The sequence below is a fragment of the Aspergillus uvarum genome (genome assembly GCF_003184745.1).
Source record: "Aspergillus uvarum CBS 121591 unplaced genomic scaffold BO82scaffold_2, whole genome shotgun sequence".
Lineage (NCBI taxonomy): Eukaryota > Fungi > Ascomycota > Eurotiomycetes > Eurotiales > Aspergillaceae > Aspergillus > Aspergillus uvarum.
This window is the reverse complement of record NW_020291299.1, coordinates 645,864-669,646: the sequence shown is the minus strand read 5'-3', so window position 1 is coordinate 669,646 and position 23,783 is coordinate 645,864. Positions and strand designations below refer to the sequence as shown.

Sequence of the window (23,783 nt, the reverse complement as noted above, 5' to 3'; positions counted from 1 at the left end):
GTTCTCTGAATCTCGCCTGACCAAATTCCGTTGTACTCGACAGTATGTAATAATTCGGCCGAACAAAAGCAGGCTGGGACGGCTACAGTCGGCGACTCGGCGACTCCCGGTAAACGGCGACTGCGGCAACTATGTATTGGATGAAATGTGTTCCTCCTAAACAACAACAACAACACACCAAATTCATCAGTTCCAGCTGGAGCTGTACGAACTGCCACTATCGTATGAGCTGCTCCCATACGAATCGCTCCAGCCACCGCCGCCAGACGAACTGCTTGAGTCACCACCATATGAGCTGCTTCCTCCGCCCGAACTGCTGCGATACGAGCTTGAACTACCCCCGCCATATGAACCACTCGAACTGCTACCGTGGTGGCTACTGCCACTACTATGAGAGCGGCTGCTGAAATACGGGTTCCAACCCCCAGTATAGCCACTAGACCAACCGTCGTGATTGCGACTGCCATACCCGGAGGAATTTGTACTGGGATATCCGTGCCCTGAACCAGTATGGCCCTCTCCATTTCCAGTAGATTTCGCTACGCCAGAATCTGTCTTCCAGGTGTAGTCAACATGGCCGGGATGTTGATATTTCGAGTGACCTGCCCACGTCGCGAAAGTGGAGTCGTACTGATAGGAGGCTCGGGGGCCACCGCCATTATCCCCAGGCTGATTTTGCTTGGGCGACTCGTCGCGACATTCGGCCCCCTCTTTGTCTGCCCTAACTGCGCCTTGGGTATTGAATTGGGTATCTCGTTCATGGCCGGCTTCATAATCGATTCTGCTTGGATGCACGGTGTCCCGGTATGCTGTGTCTCGAAGTTCCCGCACTGGTGCTCCTTCATTGGCTTTGGTTTGCTGGGAGTCATTGGTTGAGGAGACACCATGCGACGAATACAACGATTCCAGGCCGGTCATCGATCCAGAGCTAGGTTGAGAGTCGCTATCTGCATCGCCAGGGGAAGAGTGAGCAGAGTGAGCAGAGTGATAATCTGCATCAGTAGATACCACCTCGTCACAGCTGTCATCGACTGAACTGTTGGTATGCAATCGATCGAAATCATAGTCAAGCCCTTCAAACCCCAGGAAATCCAGATTGGTCGGTTCCTTTCTTGCGCCTTCCGTCCTGGGTAAGGAGAATCTCCCGCTACGACCGCTGCCACCGACATCGGGCCTCCTGGCACGCTCGTTGCGCAAGGCTTCGTATTCCTGAATCTGCTCAGACCGTGGTCGTGAAGCCCACTTGGCGAGAAAGTAATGACTGTAGGTCCCCGCTTCGTAGTAGTGGCTATAGGGCTGGGCGCGGTGAATTCCTCCCAGTTTCACCCTTGTCAGTGACGGGTGTGCCTGTCGAAGACCCTTACCTGCAGAATGGAGCCATTGGGTCGCTTGCACGAACTTTTCACTTCGAGCCATGGCAGCCGCTCCTCGGTTCAGGAGAGACAAGGCTGTGAGAACAGTAAGTCGATTACGCACCCAGGAAACATCCTTCGTTCCTCGATTGCTTGGCTTCGCTGTGGCGTACATTTGTCGACCTCGCTGGAGATGTAACGCGATTATAGACCAAGCGTCGAATGGAAATGCCCAAGTATGCTTAGCGAGACTACAGGACCCGCAGAATTTGGGGTGCTGCTGATAAGCTTCGGTGCAATCCCAGGGGAAAAGATCCTGGTACTTGTAAAGTGTACCACCAAATGCGCCCCAGTCGTACCAGTACTCCTGGAGAGTGTCCAGAACATCGGCCTCATCATGTCGACCGAAGTGGAAGCGAAGAAGGTATTCCTCGGTCAGTCCGCTGGGAACATCGTACTTCGTGCGGACTTGGCTACGTAGATAGCCGTCCTGTGGACAAACAAAGCTCATAAGATATAACGGAGATGCAGCCCCCGAAGCTTGTCCTGTCGAAGCCGTTCCGACCAAGGGCTCAAAAAAATCCATGTCAATGAGTGAGTCGCAAAACGATTGACAGTTATTCCCAATAGCGCTCCAGGCGAGAGTTGTATTTGGATCAAGTAACTTCCTCGCAATGGCATTCAAATAGAAATTGACCCTTGGCTTAAGAAGTTGCTTGAGCTTGGTCATTATCTGATCCAGCGCAGCGTCTAGACTCTTACGCTGTTCTTTGGCGGGAAGTCCTGGATGGTCGAAATACCCACGACTAGCCGCCACAATAAGCCATATAATCTCAAATTCCTGCTCAACATCGGAAGATCCAGAAAGGGCACCGGTGAATGGTACCCCGACAACCTGCTTCATGGTAGCTTTGTATCGTTTGGGAGTTCCAACGAGGCGCTGCTGCTGCCAAAGGCGTCTTTTAGGGTCGCCACCAATTGCTAAACTAGGATGACGAGAGCGTGAACTGCAGGAGTCAGGCCTATCATGAAAGGTAGGCAGTTCTCTCATAGTAACTAAGGCACCTTTCTTGGCGCTGTAGTGGCGGTCAGTATTGCTTTCAGAAGCATATGTATCGAAATAGGTCTATGCTTACTTTGCGACCCCATTTTCAATGACCAGTGGCCCAACTCGCAAAGCCATGTGAACATTGCCAAAAGGGTATTGTTGGGCAAAGTGACGAAAAAATAACGGTATATCTTCGTCAGCCATGGCTTCCTTCATTGAAGCAGTGTTTGTATCTTGGTCACGGGCAAAAGGGGCTTCCTTTCCTGGCTCGGGCCGCAGGGCCGCCTGCTTCGAATCGGGTTCTTTTCTCAAAATTACTTTCTTGGCTGGCTCATACTTCACCCGTCCAGCTGCACCAGCTGATTTAACTCGGAATCTGGTCGTTTTCTTGTCTTTCTTCCTGTGATCACGAACTGTAGACTGGAGACCGTGGTATTTTGCGAGGGCGACTCGAGTATTGAGTTCGAGTAATTTGCATCTCTTCGCGATTGGAATTGCAACATGCCTTTCTCCCTTAGGGATTGGAAAGAGGGCACCTGGAAGTCCACTGCTGTCAAGGCGAGAGACGTCTGCACAATGACACAAATCCTGACTCAGAGTAGGAGTAATGGTCTCGGCAAGAACGCAGTGCTTGTATACCTTGACATATTGTTCTCTGCCAAAATAGAGTTTTCGATAACAGTCCTCGCAGACGGTGAGTTGTTTCGCATGATTCGATTTGCCACTATGGGTAAACATGCTACCTCGAATGATACTGGAGCAGTCCGAACATTTCAGAGGCTCCAGCCTGGCATTCCAGTCACTGTCAAAGCCAGACAAAGTGACTAGAGACTTAATTAGATATATGTACTTGTTATTGGTTGGAGAAAATGTGGTATTAGGTCCATACGTTGTGGAATGGCAGGTCGAGCCCAGAAGCCAAGGTCTTCTAGGGGTGGACGGTGCTCAACCAGTTTGTCGATATCGAGGAGCCCTGCGTAGGCTTAAAGTCAGTTGAGATACTCTCAGACTGGCACCCTCTAGACTCACCCGCAGCTTGTAGAAGGATACGTGCCCGCTCCTGGATACCGGAAGATGATGCAATGTCTTTAGAAGGCCTCATTAGCTTTGGGCAAGGAAAGCAGATAATGGCCAACAACCTTCCGTGTTCCTTCGCACCTCCTCCTTAACATCAACGTTAGTGCTCTGATATTCTACCTCCGCGAGTTTTGCTTTGCGTAATGCCTCCTTGATCTCAACGTTGCTCATAACAGAAGGCAAGATCTTATCCTGATCGGCTGTCCTCGCAGTTTTCTCTTCCCCTGTATTGGCAGAAGAAGTTAGCCCGAGCTTGATTGTAGTGGACAGACTCGCACACTACCATATCGTAGCGCAAACGCCCGTGTTTCCTGAGTGACCTGATCAATAAATGTGTCAAAGCCGTGTACATTGTTGTCATGGTCATCATCGACTGCCACATCTGTATACTCTGATTGCTGCCAGGTTTTCAAGGTGCGTATGATATTTTCGAGCTCGAGCCCCACGCCATACCAGTAAAGAGTCTCAAGCTCAGTCTGCAAATGCACACTAGCAGGCCCTACCAGTTTCCACGGGGCTCTGGGAGCAAGAGTAATGTTCGGCAGCGAAGATCGCTCGAAGCGGTGACTGAGGCGAATCCCGCCCAGGCAAGACATGGTGGCTGCTGCATGAATGCAAGTGTGTGCTGAAATGAGAATTGCAAGGTCGAGACCCAACTCCTCCATGATCTCAAGACATGATATTAAGGTTGAGGGACTGAGGCCTCCCAGCACATTGCCTGCGGAGTAGGTTTGTTGCCGGGACGCAAGGCTGGAAAATACGAGGATCGCCAAGGCCAGGCACCGGGCTCGTGCTTAGAGGCCGGGGTATCCGAGGCTGTGCAAAAGTGAGGCTGAATGCCCAGAGTCGCCAAACGAGGAGAATTCGAATTAGTCCGCTGATTAATGTATCCTTTGAGAATGCGACCCTATCTACCAAATTGCTAACCTTCTGAGTCGACCCTCGAAATCCGATCAATTGTACCGTTTCATCCGATAAGCGGCAAACACGCCTCGTTTTGGTCGAGATATTAGTGTGTAACGGAGATGATGGAGGTTTTTCTGGCGTCACTTGTCCCGTTCTTTCGAAGGGCATTTCCGATTTCGCTAAATGCTCGCCGCCTAGAGACCATATCCATTGATGCGTACTTCGCTTACTACGGGTACCGTAAGCGAAAGCATGTTCTTATTGTCGTGCTTCTCAATTTTCTCCATTTGCCTGACCAGCCAACAGCTGTCCCACCGTTTGCGCATAGTAATTTCGCTTGTGAACGGAAAGACGACAGAATAGCAGTCTGTCAAACGCGGTCCGGGACACGGAGGCAGCGCGTAACTGCGGTGAGTGTTCCTGCAAACTCCCCAACCGCATGAATAAAACGATACGGGGCCCAACGTGGCTGTAAAGAGAGCGCGGTAATCGCCAGCAACCTTCAGCATTATCGGAGAATGAATCAAAAGCTTGCTCGCATGCAGCATCCGCATCTGCAACCACAAGGGAAGAATCATCGCGCGATCGTAGTAGATTAACAAGCGATAAAATGTAGCTCTTATCTGCTCTAGTGACAAGGTCGAACTCGTTGATGAGGTTCAAGCATAGTTTTGCCGGCAGGCCTCGGTGCCTGATGCCATCCATCAGCGGTAATGTGACTACTGGTGGGGCACCGAACGTGATGCAAGAGATGTGCCTTGCGACCTGGGGAATTGTCTCTGAGATATAGTGGAGGAAAAGTAGTGAGGCTACGGCACCTCCTGCGGAGTGACCGGTAAAGAGAATGTGACTGCCAATGTCAGCATGGAGACGACTGTAGGCTTCTATTCTCTCCGAAAGGATGGCTTCCAGTGCTATTGCACTATGCAGAAATCCGGAATGGGCCTCTAGCTTGCTCTGTGGTGAGTGATCCTCGAGCTCAAAACAGGCAGGATTCTGATAGAGACAGCCGTTAGAATGATGACCGTCTGTAGTGAGGGCAATACCACTGACTTACAATGAAGTGACTCGCCTCTTGTGGCTTGCTGTTGATGTTAACTATATGATCCACAGTACTGGCAGTTCCCCTGATCGCGATGACCAACACAGGCAGAAGCTCATTTCCGCTTGATGTATCCTTCAGATCAACTGTTGTGAAAGTAGCGGCCTTGACTGTCCCATTGATAGAAGGCGTAACTTCATGGTCCTGAGTCAATACACAATTCTTGATCGTGCGGGGGGGGCGGGTGGAAGCAAAATTGTAGGACTCAGTGGCGCAGTCCCATGCGAGTGATATGAGAAGAGATTGATCTTGCGAGCTTGAGTGCATCAGCTGGAGCCCTTTCCCAACCATAGAGGGGATCCGGCTCTACCATGTCCAGTTCTCGTCACATTGCTCAGAGCTCAGCTGCGCGTTGCCATATCTGGATGCTTCATCATCCAAGCGCGTGGCCAGAGCCCGAGCCTGGACACTGAGATTGTCTTACAGCAATATTAGCGACGAGCAAGCTATCTCCAGGTTGGAGTCAAGTAGCCACCTTCAAGGTCAATGTCCTTGAGAGAGGCACCAAGAACATCTGATAGCTCTGCTGCTGCCACAGATGCGCCCTGTAGATTATCGATTGAGGCAGTTCCTGACGTTGGAAGAGCTGCAGAGACGCGCAGAGCGGATGCGGTTGAAGTTGGATGGTTCTTGACCAGTTTGAGCAATCGCTTCATGTTGGTGGTATGCTTGCCAGATGTGAGTAGTTATCAAGGGCAGAGTAGCAGTTGAATCGAGTAATCAAGTTGATGATCATGCAAGAAATCTAGGTAGAGGTAAATAGTGTACAGTAGATAGTATGAGTCCGGAGTACCGTACTATCTCAGGGAACTTTCCCAAATAGGCGATGCCGAGGGACGGAGATCGGCTCCAGGTTTTCCCCACTGTTGATTCTACCCGTGCCGTCTGCCGTCTGCTTTTCACAATCACAGAACACAACCTTGAACAAGAACCTAATTAAATTCAGAAGCAGTCATCGATCCCATCTCCAAACAAAAGCAAGAAGAGAACAACAACAACAAGGACAAAAAATGTCATCCATTGACCCCCATAACATCAACCTGATTTCCACCTTCCTCGCTCACGAGCAACTCCCCGCAGCACAGCCGCCCCCCCACGCAGTCGACTGCATTGTGATCTGCGTGTCCGCCGTCCTCCACCAGGCTGAAGCGGTCTTCACATTCCTCGCCAACAACCCGCACGCCACCAAAACCCTCGTCTTCTGCGGCGGGATTGGCCACTCCACCCCTTACCTGTATGAGGCGGTGTCCAAGCACCCCAAATACGCGCATCTTGCCCCGGAGATTCAGGGCAAGGCAGAAGCCCAAGTGCTCCACACCATCTTCACGCGATGTTTCGAGGCCGTGACCTCGGACTTCCGGAAGGCTGGAGGTAACCTGCTGGTCGAGGACCAGTCCACGAATTGCGGGCAGAACGCGATACAGACAAGGCGCCTGCTGGCGAGGAATGCCATCCCGGCACCTAATTCCGTAATTATCGTCCAGGATCCCACCATGGCCCGAAGGACGATTGCCTCATTCGTCAAGGCCTTTGCGCCGATGACCCCGGATTTCATAAGCTGGCCAATCATAGTGCCCCGGGTCCGGTTGCAGGAAGATAATGAGCTGGTGTACGAGGTAGACGGGATCCCTGCAGAATCGCTGTGGAGTATACCTCGCTTTCTAGGACTGCTGATGGGTGAAATACCGCGCCTGAGAGATGATGAGAATGGCTATGGGCCACGGGGTAAAGGGTTCATTGATCATGTCGATATTCCAGAGGGCGTTGAGCGAGCGTTTCATGGCTTAGAGCGCGGGATGCTAGGATCGGAACTAGCCAAGAGATGACTCTGATTGGTCAAAGCTTGCTCTTTAGACTATCTTCAAGACTATTTCGACTCTTCGTAATATGGTATTCTCGGGGATAGCACAGCTATCGTAGGCAGAGTGCCCCTGACGAGAACGATGACGACATTCTGTATTACTCGGCTATCCAATTGCGGGACACAGGCGTCAAATATCAAGCGACTTTGGCGTCGCGAATGTGATGCTGGCCGTCTTGGTAGGGCCTGAGCGCTGGGTGCAACACGAAGAACACAACCGGCACGTAACCCACTGGATACTCGGCCGTCACTCACCCGACAGCTGCTCTTAAACAATTTCTTCTTTCCTGCTCGCATCAAATCAACCCGGAATTTCAGGGCAGAAGCTTTATGGTGATTGCTTGTTGTTGCATGCATCACCCCGCCGCACGTACCCCACAAAGTCGTCAGGCGATGCATCTAGCTGGGGGGATGAGTTCCTGTTTGACATTTGCCGAGATGAACCCTCCTAGCCGCCCCTGGAACTAAATCCTTCGCAGGAATCACTATCAATTGGGAATGTGATCAGCGCTTCAAGCCTCGAGACGGATGCTCGAGTAGTGCTGACATCGGCTTGCGTGGCGGTATAATCAATCAGAATTCTCCATGAATAAGGAGAAGCTTGGGGTTTGAAGCCTCGTTGAAGAAGCTTGACTCCGGTCACTCCACTGGGCTTGTGAGCGAAAACAGTAGAGATCATCATCCAAAGGGGTTCTGACACTTAATGTCACAAGGCAGGAAGCCACAATCAACATCCGACAGGACGGAGAATCTTCAGCCTGCTTGAGTCTCAGCGCCTGGAGGGGGTGGAGGATGATTATACGTTGTATATTCTCCGGTGGACATGAACCCTTGACCATAATCACCATGAAAGCTCCTTCCTGCGATATAAAAGCTGCAGTTGCTGCGTAAGTTCTTGAGAATCCCAAGAATCAAGCAAATCGAGGTTGCTCCCATTGATTCAAGTGAATCATGCGTGGTCTTTTCCTTCTTGCGCTGGGTGCTATCCCGGCGCTCGTCAGCGGTCAACTCTCTGGCAGTGTTGGCCCATTGACCTCTGCGTCCACCAAAGGTGCGACAAAAACATGCAATATCCTAAGCTACGGCGCAGTGGCCGACAACTCGACCGATGTGGGGCCTGCCATTACATCGGCCTGGGCTGCATGCAAAAGCGGAGGTCTTGTCTACATCCCATCTGGCAACTATGCCCTAGACACCTGGGTCACCCTGACTGGAGGCAGTGCGACCGCAATCCAGCTGGATGGTATCATCTATCGCACAGGTACCGCCAGTGGGAACATGATCGCAGTCACTGACACCACCGACTTCGAGCTTTTCAGTAGCACCTCCAAAGGTGCTGTGCAGGGATTCGGCTATGTGTACCATGCGGAGGGAACCTACGGAGCACGGATTCTGCGCTTGACCGATGTGACCCATTTCTCCGTGCATGATGTGATCTTGGTGGATGCGCCTGCTTTCCACTTCACCATGGATACCTGCTCCGATGGCGAGGTGTACAACATGGCGATTCGTGGTGGCAATGAGGGCGGCTTGGACGGGATTGATGTCTGGGGAAGCAACATCTGGGTTCACGATGTAAGTCACGCCCGAGTGGCAATATGCTACTTCTCTGTCGCTCACGAGATGTGCACGCATTTAGGTTGAAGTGACCAACAAGGATGAATGTGTAACAGTCAAGGTAAGGCTTTCCTTTGCAAGCACGAATTGACGCGCTCGAGCCTTGACTGACAGACGGACCGCAGAGCCCTGCCAACAATATTCTGGTGGAGAGCATCTATTGCAACTGGAGTGGTGGTTGCGCAATGGGATCGCTCGGGGCCGACACCGACGTCACCGATATTGTCTACCGCAATGTTTACACCTGGTCCTCGAACCAGATGTACATGATTAAGAGCAATGGTGGCAGTGGAACGGTGTCGAATGTTTTGCTGGAAAATTTCATCGGTCAGTGCTGCTGCCTATGCCCCGCCTTTCTGGCTTGACCGTTAACTGATCCCCTTTATCTAGGGCACGGGAATGCGTACTCGCTCGACATCGATGGCTACTGGAGCAGCATGACTGCGGTGGCCGGGGACGGGGTGCAGCTGAACAACATCACGGTGAAGAACTGGAAGGGCACCGAGGCGAACGGAGCGACCCGACCACCGATCCGAGTTGTGTGTAGTGACACGGCGCCTTGCACGGACTTGACGCTGGAAGATATTGCCATCTGGACCGAAAGCGGCTCGAGTGAACTGTACCTGTGCCGTTCCGCTTACGGATCGGGATACTGTCTGAAGGACAGCTCTTCGCACACATCCTACACCACGACCAGCACTGTCACGGCGGCTCCCTCAGGGTATTCGGCGACAACCATGGCAGCCGACTTGGCGACCGCATTTGGCCTCACTGCTTCCATTCCCATTCCGACCATCCCGACCTCGTTTTATCCCGGGTTGACCCCGTACAGTGCCTTGGCCGGCTAACAAGCGTGAAAGCAAGGTGGGATTGCTGTGTCACCGTCGCAGTAGAAGGAATGTCGGGAGAAGGAGAAGGAGGAGAGATCATTGAGTCGTTGAGATCATGAGCAGGCTGGTAATCGTTACCTCACGATTCCGTAGGGGATTGTACGTAAGTATGTATGTTATATCAATCACAAAGAAGATCCTCCTTCGTATCTCAAGATTTCTTTCATGCAGGACTAGGAAGGAGGAAGGTTGAGGGATTCATGTGAGCTGCAGTCGTCAGTTTCTCAGTCACTCATTGTCCGATCGCGTCATCCCTTCCTGGTCGCTTCTCGCTTACTTACCCTTTTCTTTCTTTCTTTTTTTTTTTTCTTTTCTCTCTCTTTCCCTCCCATCATCGTTCTCTCTCTCTCTCTTTCTCTCCCTCTTTCTCACAGCTTCTTGTTTTCAATCCGATCGGAGAAGAGATTGAGGAAATGGTGAAGTGATTAAGTGGAGAAGAGGTGAAAGTGGAAGCTGCGACGAGAATAAGCTTAATGGGAGTTCCCCGCACATCCTCTCCGCCGACCGACCGACCGACCGACCGACCGAAGTATATCTCAACACTCACCTCCTTCAGACCTTGATATCTTCAACACACCTTTAATCACATCTCATTACATCAATGACCATGACCACGACCATGCCCACGCTCTCCGCCAAGCCCAGCGAGTCACAGCCCTTACAATCCACCAGTCCACTATCCGAGCAGTCTTCCTATCCCGATGACGCCGCAGCGTCCGACTATCGCTTCAAGGCGGACCGGCTGAACCGTGCCATCCAAGAGATCGGCATGGGACGGTATCAATGGCAGCTCTTTGGCGTGATCGGCTTCGGCTGGGCCAGCGACAATCTCTGGCCCATCGTGACCTCGCTGATCCTGGTCCCCGTCTCCTACGAATTCCACGTCGCGCAGCCGCCGTTACTGTCGCTGGCCCAGAACATCGGACTGCTGGCCGGCTCGCTCTTCTGGGGCTTCACCTGCGATGTGTTCGGCCGACGCTGGGCCTTCAACATGACCATTGCCATCACGGCCATCTTCGGCCTGATCGCGGCGGGGTCGCCCACCTTCGCCGCGGTCGGGGTCTTCACGGCGCTGTGGTCTTTCGGCGTGGGCGGCAACCTGCCCGTTGACTCGGCCATCTTCCTCGAATTCCTGCCGGGCTCGCATCAGTACCTGCTGACGGTGCTCTCGCTGAACTGGGCGCTGGCGCAAGTGCTCGCCAACCTCGTCGCCTGGCCGCTGATCGGCAACATGACGTGCGCCTCGGCCGCCAACTGCACCAAATCCACCAACATGGGCTGGCGCTACTTCCTGCTCACGATGGGCGGCATCGCGCTCGTCATGTGCATCGCGCGCTGCGTCTTCTTCACCCTCTACGAATCCCCCAAGTACCTCATGGGCAAGGGCCTGTACGAAGAATCCGTGACGGTCATCCACGAAGTGGCCCGCCGCAACGGCAAGACGACCACGCTCTCCATCGACGATCTCACCGACGAAGACGGAGGCGACCGCTCTCTCTTCGCCAACGACAATAACGACAACGCAACCCCCATCCCGCAGCAACAACAACAGCCAGCACCAGCAAGACCCGACCACCATCACCACCCCCTCCGCTTAGCCGACCACCTCCGCGCGCGCCTCTCCCTACTGAGCCTGACCTCACTCAAAGCACTCTTCGCCTCACGCCAGCGCGCACGCACCACGATCCTAATGATCCTGATCTGGGCGCTGATCGGCCTGGGCTTCCCGCTCTACAACGCCTTCCTGCCCTACCTGCAACAGACGCGCGGGGTGCAATTCGGCGACGGCAGCACGTACCTGACCTACCGCAACTCGCTGATCATCAGCGCGGTGGGGGTGCCCGGCAGCCTGGTGGGCGGGATCATGGTGGAGATCCCGCGGCTGGGCCGCAAGGGCACGCTGGCCGTGGGCGCCGGCTGCACGGGCGCCTTCCTGCTGGCCTCGACCACGGCGCGCTCCTCGGCCGCGCTGCTGGGGTGGAACTGCGCCTACAGCTTCACCAGCAGCCTCCTGTACGCCGTGCTCTACGCCTACACCCCAGAGATCTTCGAGACCCAGTACCGCGGCACCGGCAACGCCCTCGTCGGCGGCGCCAACCGCATCGGCGGCATCCTGGCCCCCGTCATCGCCATCGTCGCCGGCATCCAGACCAGCGTCCCCGTCTACATCAGTGGCGGCATGTTTGTCCTCGCCGGCTTGCTGGTTCTGTGGGTGCCCGTGGAGACGAGAGGGAAGATGAGTTTATAGGAAGGGAGGGGGAAAGCAGGCGCAACATACCTTTTGCTTGTAGATCGTTGAATATAAACTATCCCTGATACAAATTACTCAGGGCAAGCCAAGCCAATAGGACACATTCCGAGGAAGCAAATAGGCACTGTACATCCAGTGGAAAAAACGATCCCACCCCAAAATAATGACCGAGATATCTCAAAACATCACGGATCCCAAGATAATATCCCGAACAATTCCCCGCCCCCTTCCTGCCAATACCACGACAGATGACAGCCTAGTCGACCTCCCCAAACTACAGACAAAGATTCTCAACCACAATGAAGAATAACACAATAAGCTAATTGAAAAAAGAGGGAATAAAAAGACCCGCATTCATGCCGCAAACGGCCATGGTTGAGGCACGCACCGCACCACTGCGGGCACAGGTACCGGTACAGCTACAGTAGTATCACCGGATTCGGAATGTCCGTCCCACCACAGCTTCTTCACCACCTGGCCAGGCAATCCATGAGCCAACTCAGCGGCCTCTTAACTATAAATTTGAGATCTATGATTTTATTGCCATTTTTAATGTCTCATCCCTTTTCTTGACTTTGGTTCTCTGGAATTCGGGGGGTGCGAGCCGCATGTAGCCTGGGGTTTTCTCGGAGGGCTCCGATCCACGGTGGCCGTGGCCGGTAGCCCTAACTGCTACGACTACAATTGCGTAGAGTCTACGGATTCAGAAAGAGAATTTGCAAGACCACTACCTATCATGGAATACGCTCAACCTCAGGAAAGAAGACTGGACGTGAGAACTGGTGTATGTACCACACAACAACTACTTCTCCAAACTATTTACTTATATGAGTATATACAGCTCACTCTATCATACCCACAACGCTATAGACACTGCGAAATCCACAGACGAAAAAAACCAAACGGGTCTATACAGGCTCTCTATAGATGCAAATGAGATGGTATATGCATGGTATATGCAAAACAAGATTAAACACAAGTCATGATCACATCAAGGCCTGTTGAGCTGCTCCTTCCGGTAGAAGAAGAAGAAACCCCAGCTATAAACCGCGTTAGTATAATGTGCGCACCGACTGAAGAGGATGTGAAGACTTACGCTGCCAGAAGTTGGAAGAAAAGCGAGATCCAGAACCAGGCGTTCCCAACCTTGTCAACACTGGTGCCCACGTCGGGCGAAATACCACCTGGTCCAACCTTGTTCGGGGCAAATCCACGCGCAGCCATAGTAGCGATGGAGCCAAAGGCCTGTGCGGCCAAGAGTACAAAACAAACGTGTACTCTGGTCAGAGTTTGCAGGAGGATCATACCAAGTCCAACTTGCTGAATCTCGTCGAGAACACCCAGCCAGAGCCAAATGGCTCGCGAAACAAGCGCACCAGAGGTAAGACTACCAGCCCAAGGGAGATACTTGCCGACATTCGAGGTTCCCCACCAGATTTGGGCCCAGCGGGGAGCACCCAAGCTCAATCCGAAGACAGGGAGTGCCCAGGTATGCTCTTTGCCTAGGTAGCGGAAGAGAAGCATAATAGCGATCCAGAGGACGATAAAGAACCCAATCACAAGGACAACGACTTCCCATGTCTTCGCATGCTGAGAGGACCACAGGAAAGACCAATTGCGACCAGTAGCAGCGGCAAGGAACCAGTTCTGGATGATCACCATGAAAAAGAACCAGAGGACGATGCGGCGCCGGAGGAGCGAGGTGTAGAAGTCGAGGATACGGCTCGGTGCCTGACGGTAGTACTTGGGCAGACCCAGTGCAAGGAGGACACCGATCACAAAGCACAGAGCGGCGATGGGCATCACCACTGCGGTTAGGCGCCAGGTGTTCAGAGCGAGAGTAGAAATGCCAGCGACCTCGACCGTTGTAACCCTTTGACTCCAGTACCAAAGGGCGACGGTGTAAATTTGCTGAATACCCTGAATCATAGCGGCACGGAACATCCAATCCTTGACGGGGACTGCACCCTGATCACCAAAGTTGAGGGCGAAGAAGAGCGAGCCGCTGGAGGACGCGGCAGCATACACACCAGCAGCCACGTTTTGAGCCCATGCGCGACCAAGAGTAGAGGCACCAAACGGCGAAATGCCCATGACCACGAAAGCCATACAATAGATAAACCAGGGAAGACTGAGGACGATCACCGAAGGAACAGTGTAATAGAGGAACCACCAACAGATCGAAGACACGCAGTATATCGCGGCAATGACATACACCTTGGTGGCGGTTTCACCAACCTGACCGGCCAACAAGGTCATTTGCGAGGAGTTCGTCGCGATAATCTGCCCAAGACCAAGGAAGAGAGCGTAAATCGGCCAGTTTCCAATGCGTCGTCTCATGAATCGTTGCAGGAACATCGGGCGGCTGTATCCCAAACGAGCGAGCCATCGGTCAATCTCATCTTCGTTGGAGTTCGGCCCCGCGTCTGAGACACGGTTATACGAGGTGTCCTGGACGAAGTTCTCGGATTTGGGCGAGGTCATGGGTCGGTCTTCGATATGCTTCTTAAGCTGCGCGTCGTTGTACATGTTGAAGAACTTGCGTTCACTCTTCATCAGGTAGGTCTCGATACAATCATCATTGATGGAGTTTTTGTCGTACTTCCTAAGACGCTCCTCAAAGCGCCGAGTGAAGTGGCCCATACTGTCCGTGAAGGTAGGATCGACCTTCTGTAGTTCAAAGACAGGCTGGGTCTCGTTGCCATGGCTGTGGTCGCCCACAACAGAAGGTAGAGACAGAACAGAGACATTTCGAGCATGGGCGAAGGGAGTGGTCTCACTCAAGCCAGGAGACAAAGGCCAGTCAGATGGTGTCGGGAGCGGAGAGGATGCTCGCGAGACCTGGCCAGGTGAGCCCGGCACCCCAAGGTGAGAACCCCGTCGGGGGCCGGCCAGTGAGAGTGAGCTTCCATTTCCGAGTGTCTGTCCGAGTTCCTGCGCCGCCAAAGTGCTATTGACTGCCCTCATCGCCTCGTCGGGAGAGATGTAGTCCGATTGGTGAGTAGCATCGGTTTCATCGTCGAAATCAGTCAGGTCATCGTCCTCCTGCTCAACGATTCTACTGCCGCGTGGCTTGCCAAGAAGTTTCTTGCCTTGACCAGGTCCAGCTCGTCGACCAAGAGAAAGCTTGCGGCCGAGGCCGCTGTTCCTGTTATCATCTGACTGCAATTCCTGTAGTCGAGACTGTGCATTAAGCATGACCTTTCCGGGGGAATTATCCGAGCCTCCGTCGGCCAACCCAGTAAGACTCAGCGTGGAGTTACGGGCACTGGGAGGCATGCTAGGTGTCTCCCAGTAGGTCTGCGATTCCGGCATAGGACCTGCGACGGTGCTCTGATTCTTCTTGTAGTGAATCTGGATCGCGGTCCGTTGCAGTACTTCTAGTTTCTGGATCCATTCGAGGACAGGGAAACGCTGCTTGGCGGAGTTGGCACGCATCTCCTCACGGGTTTCCTGATTCGAGTCGAGCGCAGACTTGATAGCCTTTTTCAATTGATGCAACAAGTGGCGTGTGGCATCCGATTCCACAGTATACCACCAACCTGGCATTTGGCCCAGCCCACCAATGCGAGATCCAATTCCCAGGGCACCCTTTCGACCGAACTCAACAGCAACCAGACCGAAAGGCTCGTCTCGCGATGGAATAAGCGCGAAATCGGCACCCGAAAAGACATAGGGAGGCAGGATAGTGAACTCCGGCTTGGAGAAAACTCTTCCAGGGAACATCTCCATAATCCGCTGCAATTTGGTGGCCGCTAGCTTACCGTAAAGATCGATGGTTGGGCCTACACAAATCAATTGAACATTGGGTCTGGCGGATAGAATGGCCGGCATGACATCTGCGATCAAATCCACACCCTTTTGTTTCGACCATCGGCCCACGAAGACGAGCAAATCAGCGTCACGGTCCTCATTCAGTCCAGCCCATTTCTGCGCCTGCAGCTTGTGCTCAATTCGCTCTTCAGTGGAAAGAAGTGGAGCATCTGCGTTCTCATCCAAGGCAGCTGTGTCAGAAGGATCGGGATTCGGAAGACTGCCAATTTTGTCAAGACTCCAGAAGATCGGGTAACGAGCCCAAGAGCGCTTTCCGTATTTGTTGGACACGCCCACAGCGCCAAACCCGCGTTGATGGAATCGTAGGTAGCTGGCTCCGGTATGAAGAAGGTTGAGCACGTTTCCGAATTGACAGTATTTGGTAGCGACCTCGACGGGAAGATTAAAGACAGAGCAGACTTCCTTCTTCTCTTGCTGGGTTCGCAATGGCCAGAGACCTTGGAATTCGGCATTATGCAGAGACAAACACACGGGGATGGTTTGACTTGGCAGAAGGTACAGAGGCGCCAAGCAGCCGTGGAAGTCGTTAATGTGATAAAGGTTGATCGAGGGAAATCGCTTGATAGTCTCGGCAATACACTGGTTCCAGGCCGAATAGTAAATGGAACTCTCAAGGTCATCCATACGGGGTGGGTAAGGCTCCGCTTTCGTTTGTTGACGGAAGACCGGCGCGTCGAGAAGCACGTAGGTGATATTATCGACAATGTGATACTGGACGTTCACGAGATACGGCTTGTCGAGGATAGTGACGATGAAAGGTTCAGCAGGCGAGTCAGTGGGATAATCGATATCGCCAACGCAAGGAACAACCCAGATCAGGTTCTGGTGCTTCAGATTCGCGGACATGAGCTGCGCCATTACACCAAGACCACCAATCTTAACCTTGATCTTCCAATCCTCAATGTTGTACTCCATGGTAGCGATCAGCACAGTCCGTCGCTCTTCAGGGACACTAGCAATCGCCACGTCCATCGGCCCTGATACGTCAGACATTGCGTGAACTGAGTCGTCGTCACTACCGAGCTTGTCCTTGAGTCGGCGCCAGAAGACTAGCGGCATTGCACCATCCTTGGTAGCCATATTACCGTCGGTGTTAAGTTCGACCCGGTAGAATGTCCGAATAAATAAGTAGACACCCACAAGACCCATAAGAACCGGAACAACCCACAACAGAACGTAGAGCACAAGCTGCGCCCATCCCGATCCAACAGGGAGCAAGTCATATCGGAACGTGGCATCGTTCAAGGAGATGGTCCACCCGAGGTGTGGGAATGGAGGCAAATCAGTGATGTTAATCACGTTGGAAGAGAGATATGATGGAGGAAGCTTCTGCACCACGGACGAGTTGTCGACATCGCCGTAAACCTCGGTCGTATCAGGGATACCATCTTCTCCGATACCCCAGACACTGATCTGTCCCACAGACGGCCACTCGGTAACAAAGTCGTACTTCCAGCGCTGCTCTTTCTTATCGTAACGCATTTTTGCATCTAAACCAGCATCGTAACCATACTGGTTGTATGGACCATTCCACCACAGATGAGGGAATCGGCGAGGCACCCCATCCTCCCAGTCAACATCACCTTCCTGCAGATAAGCACTGCTACCAGTGAGTCTGGAAAAATATTGCACCTGGACGTGCGTTCCCTTCCATTTCTGGTTCTTCGTACCGTCGAATTCGAGTTCCTGGATTGTGGTGTTGCCACCTTCATATGTGGTCCAGTTGGACCAAGTCCGGCCAAAAGTCGTCGAGTAGCGAAACTGATCGGCACCCGCAGCCTCATGCTGCACAATAACATTTCCATTGTCGGACTTTTGCACCAGGGTAGTCGAGTAATTCATCAACGGCGAGATCAAAGGATTGCTCGGAGATCCGACACGGAACAAGAACCGGTCCACGGAATCGGTGTGAGTACCAGAGGTAGTGGAGACATTCTTGACAGTGACCTGATGAACACCATGGTAGACATCAGTCAGCTGAGCAGACCATGTCCAAATCGTGGGGATTTCGCCGACAAAGTTCTCCTTGCTTGTTCGCGCAGTCACATTGGTGCAGGTGACGGTGGACTTGTCCAATGAGGCTGCGACACCCTTGTGTGTCGTGGAATTTAAAGACACTGCTTTCGTGATACCATCGCAGTCCATCTCTTTCGAGTAGCCAAACGAGATGTTGACTGTCTGAGCCGTGTCGTCCATGGAAAGCAAGCGCACGTCGTGACCAGGAATAAACTCGGTTACGGCAGGGCGAGGCTCAATGAAGTCTTCGGCCTCAATGTAGGCACGGTATTCCCAAGGAAGCAGCTTCATGCCCTTGTAACAGCCGTAGTCTTGGCCACTGGGACCATCTTCCAACTCAAGCTCATCGTACGGATAGAAAACATTCTTCAGCTTCGAGCCCGATTTGAATGGAGCCAGCAATGCAGAACTTTTGTTGCTACAGTTTTCGCCGTAGGTCACTGTCTTGTTGTCGTTGTGGTAAACAAGCCAGATTGTATTGTTGGCCCCGTTAGACTCCTTCTGGACTCCTGGGAAGTAGCTTCGCAGCACTGACCAGAGACCAGTGACCGTCGGCGTAGTCGACGATCCAGGCAAATAGATATCCTGGGTGAGCTGGGAGATTGTCTCGAGGTAGAAACCATCATTGGCAACCGGATAGTGCTCACGGACCTCAAACATACGCTTCATGACATTGCGAAGAGGGTGGGCTGGGTTCCGCTGATCGTAAGTGACGGTAATATCATGACACCCGTACAATCCCTTCTCGTTAGGAAAATCGTAGAACTTGGAAGTGTTCAAATTGAAGCAACCGTGAGTCCACCAGGCAGTGTGGTAAGTCATGGGCTGCCGACCAAATAGATAATTCGAGGCTGTGGCATCAAACACGTACATGGCTTGCTCTTCACCCCACAGAACCAGAGGAATTCCAGGAAGCTCCAGTGTGACAATATACAGACCGAGGAGATACTTATCCGTGCCATTTTTGACAGCAGGCCAGCGAAAGTTGTCCTGGTTTGAGACTCCATACATGTGTCGCGGGTCCAGCTCGCCTGTGATTGCGTTGATCATGTCGTTCGTCACCAACATGCCGTTCCAAGCCTCGATAAAATCCGTGGGCAAGTCGAAACCGGCGACCAAGTTACCGTCCATGCCGAGGAAACGAGTCATCGACCGGTAAATTGTGTAATGAAAGGCAGCGGCATCGAGTGCCTGAAGCCCATCGTCTCGAAGAAAGTACTCATCCGACGTATTCGTTAATTTGACGGCGGCTCCTGCTGAGTCCGGTGTCTGGTCAGGCTGACGGCCACGGCCGAGATAGAGACTACCAAAGGTATTTCCAGACGTGATTTCGCCAGGGAGGAAGAAATTCTTCTTTCCATATTTCTTCGCACATTCACGATAGACAGCAGTCATGTCACCGAGTGCATCTAGGGTCGACTGTACAGCTTTATCGAATCGAAACCCGTCAATGTCGAGACTCGCAATCACAATGCAGGAATGCTGGGTGATGACATCGCGGATGGGTTTGTGCCATTCTCTGAGACGGTCCTGCACCGAGGCGAATTTGGTGAGTTGGCGCTTCCAGTCAGGGAAGTTACCAAACGCCTCCAATTCTCCGTACTGGTCAAAGTCACTATTGTAGCAGCCTTTCAGATCCTCGACACCTCCACCTGTCAATGGATATCCAGTCTCGTTCCAGAACCTTGGGTAGTTGCAAGTCTCATTGTAATCGTTTCCGAATTTAAAGTCCGCGTACTGTCTCTCTGAGATATACTCGACTTCGTACTCTTTCGGGTTGAAATCGGCCGAGTCGTTGAGATGGCCTTTGAAACCGATCAAGTTACTCAAGCTGCGAAACGTGAGCTAAAATCCTTGAATGCGAGGGGTCTCGAGGGTGATACTCACGTTGCAAGCGTATTGTCCATAATCACATACATGTCACGGTCATGAATCTCGGTGACGGTCCGTCTCCAGTCCTCGAGTGTGCCGTGGTGCATGTCGAGAAGAGTGGTATCGACTGGGGAATAGCCATCGTAGGCCCAAGGAAGGTTCATCAAGGCGGTTCCAGCGAAGTAGATAGCCTAACCGGTCAGCAACGTCACACGGTATCAAAGGTCTGTGGTTTTCCATACCTTGAACCCCATACCCCGGATGTAGTCCAGCGAATCGATCAAGCCGACCAAGTCGCCGCCATGGCGCATTTGATTCGAGTTCAATACATGTTCGAAGGTGGTTCCGTTAATGTCATCGTTTGCGGGATCACCGTTAGCGATGCGGTCCAGGAAAATCGTATAGACGGGAAAGCGCCAGTTATCTGGCGAGGGATGGTAGTCGTGGCCCGACCATTCTCCCCAGTAATTGATTGGGTGTTCTGCTGATTTGTTTTCATTCAAGTTGTAGTCAACGAGGGATTCATCGTACGGCCAGCAGAATGCAGTGATGCTCAGCAACGATAGGATCAGAATCGCCGAGCGCTGCATTGCCGGGACGAACATCAAGAAAGTGGTCTGCACCGATGATTGCGCGACTCAGGAAGATAAGAATAACACCGAAATTATCCTACATGCCCTGACTCCGGAGAAGGGAACGAACGGCGGGAAGTATAAGCCAGTAGAGAGTAGATATGAGGGAGGAGAAAAAGACGAACAAAACGAGTGACTTGTCGATGAAACCAACAGCAACGCAACAAGGATTATGATGGATTATGGCAGCAAAGGAGAAATCCTATCAAGCGGGCGAGATGGGGGAGAAAAATGGAGCGCAGCTGGGGTGGTTATGCTGGTTGGTGCCTCTCCAACTATGACGACGGCCGCGTTACTGTTCGACGAGGCGACATGAGACATCCGAAACCACCGACCCGCAGTAGGGCCGCGGTGAGGTGGGCAATCCAAGACATCCATCTCACTTTCGCCCATGATGGGTGGCTAAATTAAGAAACGTCATATCAGGATTTCATGATTGGGTGAATTGAGACAAATCTGTTTCTCATGATGGGGGCTTGGTTTTGGCTTCCCACTTTCTCCCTCTCACTTCTGTTGCTGATGGAGGGGCCGGACAGAGTGTGAGAGCGAGAAACCCAGCAATCTCGGGGTCCCGCTATCAGTTCAACCCAGCATTCGGTCCAACCAGATAATTCAGAACCAGTAAATTCCCCATGGAAAAAGTTCTCTCTGTATCAATATCCACTCATGTCGCTTGTCGACCAGTCTGGGTTGTTGTCAAAACCCGGTCGGTTTGAGCCCGCACAGGTTCCATTTGCCGTATCTGGGTTCTCGAGATAAGCGTCGTCACCGACCCTATAGGCAAGAGGTATAAGACTCTAGGTTCTACTACGGACGTCGAGCATTAATTATTCCCGTGTCAGTCTGGAACAGCTGTTGACTTGCTCAAATAAATGACTGCTGGGTTGACAGCTCGCTGGGAGATTGGGATGGACCGAGAGAGCGAGACATGAGCGAAGTTATTTCGAGTGTGGTGACATTGGCGTGAAACAGCCATTTCCCATGTCTTGTCTCGAACTGTTTTTTTTGTGACCGATACTGCAAAGCATTTCGTCTCATGATGCTTGTCTAGGCTAAAACTCTTGTCTTGCTTGGCCAGGTGAAAGACCTCGTGTTCCTAACACTGTGTGAGTGAGGCGCAACATTGTCGTGTTGAAGGCGCCTCTGCAATTCAAGCTATTTGCCACTGCGCTATTATTGTATATCGGTTATCGTGAGTGCGCGCAAGATTGAGAATAGTGCTGCCTCTTTCGCCCCCCGGTAGACTTAGTACGCAGTCCTCCTGGGAAAGAGTGACAGTGGGCAACCGTGCATACATACATACGCACGCAGTCGCGTCGCAAGGTACGGAAGGAACAGCAAGTGCAGATTTTCGATCGGGTTCCTGTGGGGTGGGGGTTGAGGGGACAGGGTGTGATTGTGTGGGAAAGATGGAAAGGAAGTTCCATCACTCGGCATCCCGCGACTCGCCCGCCCCACCTCACTGTAACACTGACCATTCATTAAAGGCGCGGGCAGTTGATTCTCAGGGACCGGAAGAAGTCTCTGAATTTCTGAAAGTTTCTGCTTTGGAACCTGGAACATACCACGGGTCAAAGTGGGCTGGCAGTCCCTCAGCGTCGTGCCCTGTGGCCCGGTGCCGTTGACTAGAATGGCTTGGTTAGTTGATTGATTGAAAAGAGAAAGTGGTTCAAGTGGAAAGTCGGATGTTGGATTGTTAGTTTGTGACTGCCCTGTTGGTTGTTGTTTGCTTCCATGCTTGGTCATTGCCCCACCCGGGATCCATATTAGTCCTGTGTTCCTAGTGTAAGCTAGCTAAGTAACCAGCTCTTGAAATAGAATTACTAGTTAGTTATTAGAATTAGTCTTACTCAGCACTGGCTGGACTGGGACTTTTTCACCCCCCCCCGGCCACCCCCCACCGGCCTATTCGCGTTAGTCAATTAATCACTGCCACTGACATCATCATCACTTGGAAAACAATTGCAGTGTCTGCGGAAAGTTCGGGAACGTCGTGCCTGTGCCTGCGCTGCGGACTGGTACACAGGACATATGTGGTGTGCTGTAGTAAGTAATTGATAATTACTTGCATAGTATGTACATAGTATATGTGTATCCATACAAGTTCTGTCTGTTTTGTGTGTTGCCGTTCTTTGCATACTGCATGCGCATTGGCATATATATCCCCCGGATGCATGTACGTCCTTTGTCATTCTATAGATAAACATGGGATGGTACCATGTGGATGAACTCGGTACTGTGTATAATGAAAAGAGCAAAGAAGAAGAAAAAAAAAAAAAAAAAAAAAAAAAAAAAAAAAAAAAAAAACCACATGCTGCAGCTCGATAGTAACAGCTATGACCCTTCTTCACCTATTCTAGGGCCTCCTCGCCTGAAAGTAGGCAACTTGTAAGCTAGACTCAACTCAAGAAAATCTACTGCAACCAAGAGCTCACGCAATTAAAGACCATGTACCCCCTTCGCGTCAGTCTAACTACATAAATTAATAAGCCAAGCGAGGGAGCATATGCTTCGCTATCGTCATGCCAGGATTACCTACCCTCGGAAGGTCGAACATATCAAAAACAGACACGTGACCTGTCAGGAATGAAACAGCATGAGAGGTTTAAGCTCTCCGCTTCGTATCTGAAATGATGGAGTTGTTCTACTGGAAGTCAATGATACATGTCACTTCCATATGCAGCTGGCTACTGGGACCTGAGCCGACTTGTGCGTTCACTAAAATCAATTGTAACAACAGGAAGCTACCAGAGAATGAGGAGAAAAGACCTTTCGGAAAACCGCCTGACAAGTCGCGTACGTCTTTGCTTCTGGTGCAAAATTTCTAGTTCCCCGGCGTAGTCATTACGGTTGATGGAGAGGGGGAGGCCCGGTGTCACGACCAGCAACCCCGAAGGTATCTGTCTAGAGTTCAGCTGAAGGTTTAGTCTCTGACGTTTCAACTGCCTGAAACCAGATGGGACCTGGCTTTTACTTTGATGAAAGCATTCGATGACTTGATGTCAAAAGACGAAATAATTCAATGAACACTCGACTTGCAGTGGTTGGTAGCTGTCATGGTCCCAGATGGCTGGATTTCCGGGAGGTCTATCCTTAAATCATATTGTTGATTTTAACCTGGTCGAAAGGTCCGTATTGGGCCAGTCAGTGTCAGTATGTGGGTCTGCTTCATGACATTTTCCACTCAATGCAATGAAACGGCTAGAGCGCCATTGATTCAAATGACAGCCACATCCGCAATAGACTATCGTAGTATCGCAATTCTTGGTGACAAGCTGTCGGAAATGATTGACATGTTTGCTAGAGGTAAGCCACACGGCTTGGC

The 23,783-nt window shown here is 51.9% G+C and overlaps 7 protein-coding genes across 7 annotated transcripts; 3 read left to right on the top strand and 4 right to left on the bottom strand.

The window, feature by feature from the left end:
- Nucleotides 1-186: 186 nt before the first annotated feature.
- BO82DRAFT_397458 (uncharacterized protein) lies at nucleotides 187-4,073 on the bottom strand (the record flags this gene model as incomplete). The annotated part of the gene is made up of 6 exons (XM_025638933.1): nucleotides 187-2,428; nucleotides 2,489-3,224; nucleotides 3,290-3,373; nucleotides 3,430-3,486; nucleotides 3,540-3,701; nucleotides 3,761-4,073. The coding sequence occupies 6 exons, from the start codon at nucleotides 4,071-4,073 to the stop codon at nucleotides 187-189; spliced, it is 3,594 nt and encodes a 1,197-aa protein (XP_025497092.1).
- A 278-nt stretch (nucleotides 4,074-4,351) lies between these two features.
- Nucleotides 4,352-6,141, bottom strand: BO82DRAFT_388469 (alpha/beta-hydrolase; the record flags this gene model as incomplete). Its single annotated transcript, XM_025638389.1, has 4 exons — nucleotides 4,352-5,379; nucleotides 5,441-5,741; nucleotides 5,796-5,904; nucleotides 5,961-6,141. The coding sequence occupies 4 exons, from the start codon at nucleotides 6,139-6,141 to the stop codon at nucleotides 4,657-4,659; spliced, it is 1,314 nt and encodes a 437-aa protein (XP_025497091.1). The 3' UTR covers nucleotides 4,352-4,656.
- A 278-nt stretch (nucleotides 6,142-6,419) lies between these two features.
- Nucleotides 6,420-7,449, top strand: BO82DRAFT_379983 (YdcF family protein). Its single transcript, XM_025637724.1, has one exon. It carries the CDS (start codon nucleotides 6,496-6,498, stop codon nucleotides 7,309-7,311), a length of 816 nt encoding a protein of 271 aa, XP_025497090.1. The 5' UTR covers nucleotides 6,420-6,495; the 3' UTR covers nucleotides 7,312-7,449.
- Nucleotides 7,450-8,119: 670 nt separating this feature from the next.
- Nucleotides 8,120-10,030, top strand: BO82DRAFT_325215 (rhamnogalacturonase A). The gene is made up of 4 exons (XM_025632865.1): nucleotides 8,120-8,921; nucleotides 8,986-9,024; nucleotides 9,089-9,290; nucleotides 9,354-10,030. Exons 1-4 carry the CDS (start codon nucleotides 8,298-8,300, stop codon nucleotides 9,809-9,811), a joined length of 1,323 nt encoding a protein of 440 aa, XP_025497089.1. The 5' UTR covers nucleotides 8,120-8,297; the 3' UTR covers nucleotides 9,812-10,030.
- Nucleotides 10,031-10,472: 442 nt separating this feature from the next.
- Nucleotides 10,473-12,101, top strand: BO82DRAFT_370695 (putative sugar transporter; the record flags this gene model as incomplete). Its single annotated transcript, XM_025637231.1, has 1 exon — nucleotides 10,473-12,101. One exon carries the CDS (start codon nucleotides 10,473-10,475, stop codon nucleotides 12,099-12,101), a length of 1,629 nt encoding a protein of 542 aa, XP_025497088.1.
- Nucleotides 12,102-13,068: 967 nt separating this feature from the next.
- Nucleotides 13,069-20,534, bottom strand: ags3 (alpha-1,3-glucan synthase Ags3). Its single transcript, XM_025641301.1, has 4 exons — nucleotides 20,069-20,534; nucleotides 19,842-20,017; nucleotides 13,201-19,785; nucleotides 13,069-13,144 (listed from the first exon to the last, which is right to left on the bottom strand). The coding sequence occupies exons 1-4, from the start codon at nucleotides 20,429-20,431 to the stop codon at nucleotides 13,096-13,098; spliced, it is 7,173 nt and encodes a 2,390-aa protein (XP_025497087.1). The 5' UTR covers nucleotides 20,432-20,534; the 3' UTR covers nucleotides 13,069-13,095.
- Nucleotides 20,535-21,600: 1,066 nt separating this feature from the next.
- On the bottom strand, nucleotides 21,601-22,362 carry BO82DRAFT_53254 (uncharacterized protein). Its single transcript, XM_025641302.1, has one exon. It carries the CDS (start codon nucleotides 22,202-22,204, stop codon nucleotides 21,704-21,706), a length of 501 nt encoding a protein of 166 aa, XP_025497086.1. The 5' UTR covers nucleotides 22,205-22,362; the 3' UTR covers nucleotides 21,601-21,703.
- Between the last annotated feature and the right edge of the window lie 1,421 nt (nucleotides 22,363-23,783).

Coding starts and splice junctions, on each gene's coding strand:
- BO82DRAFT_379983 (XM_025637724.1), top strand. CDS start 6,496: ATGTCATCCATTGACCCCCATAACATCAACCTGATTTCCACCTTCCTC.
- BO82DRAFT_53254 (XM_025641302.1), bottom strand. CDS start 22,204: ATGACCAAGCATGGAAGCAAACAACAACCAACAGGGCAGTCACAAACT.
- ags3 (XM_025641301.1), bottom strand. CDS start 20,431: ATGTTCGTCCCGGCAATGCAGCGCTCGGCGATTCTGATCCTATCGTTG. Junction 20,018..20,068: donor TCCGGGGTATGGGGTTCAAG/GTATGGAAAACC, acceptor CTGACCGGTTAG/GCTATCTACTTCGCTGGAAC. Junction 19,786..19,841: donor ATGGACAATACGCTTGCAAC/GTGAGTATCACC, acceptor CACGTTTCGCAG/CTTGAGTAACTTGATCGGTT.
- BO82DRAFT_325215 (XM_025632865.1), top strand. CDS start 8,298: ATGCGTGGTCTTTTCCTTCTTGCGCTGGGTGCTATCCCGGCGCTCGTC. Junction 9,025..9,088: donor ATGAATGTGTAACAGTCAAG/GTAAGGCTTTCC, acceptor GACGGACCGCAG/AGCCCTGCCAACAATATTCT. Junction 9,291..9,353: donor TTTGCTGGAAAATTTCATCG/GTCAGTGCTGCT, acceptor CCCTTTATCTAG/GGCACGGGAATGCGTACTCG.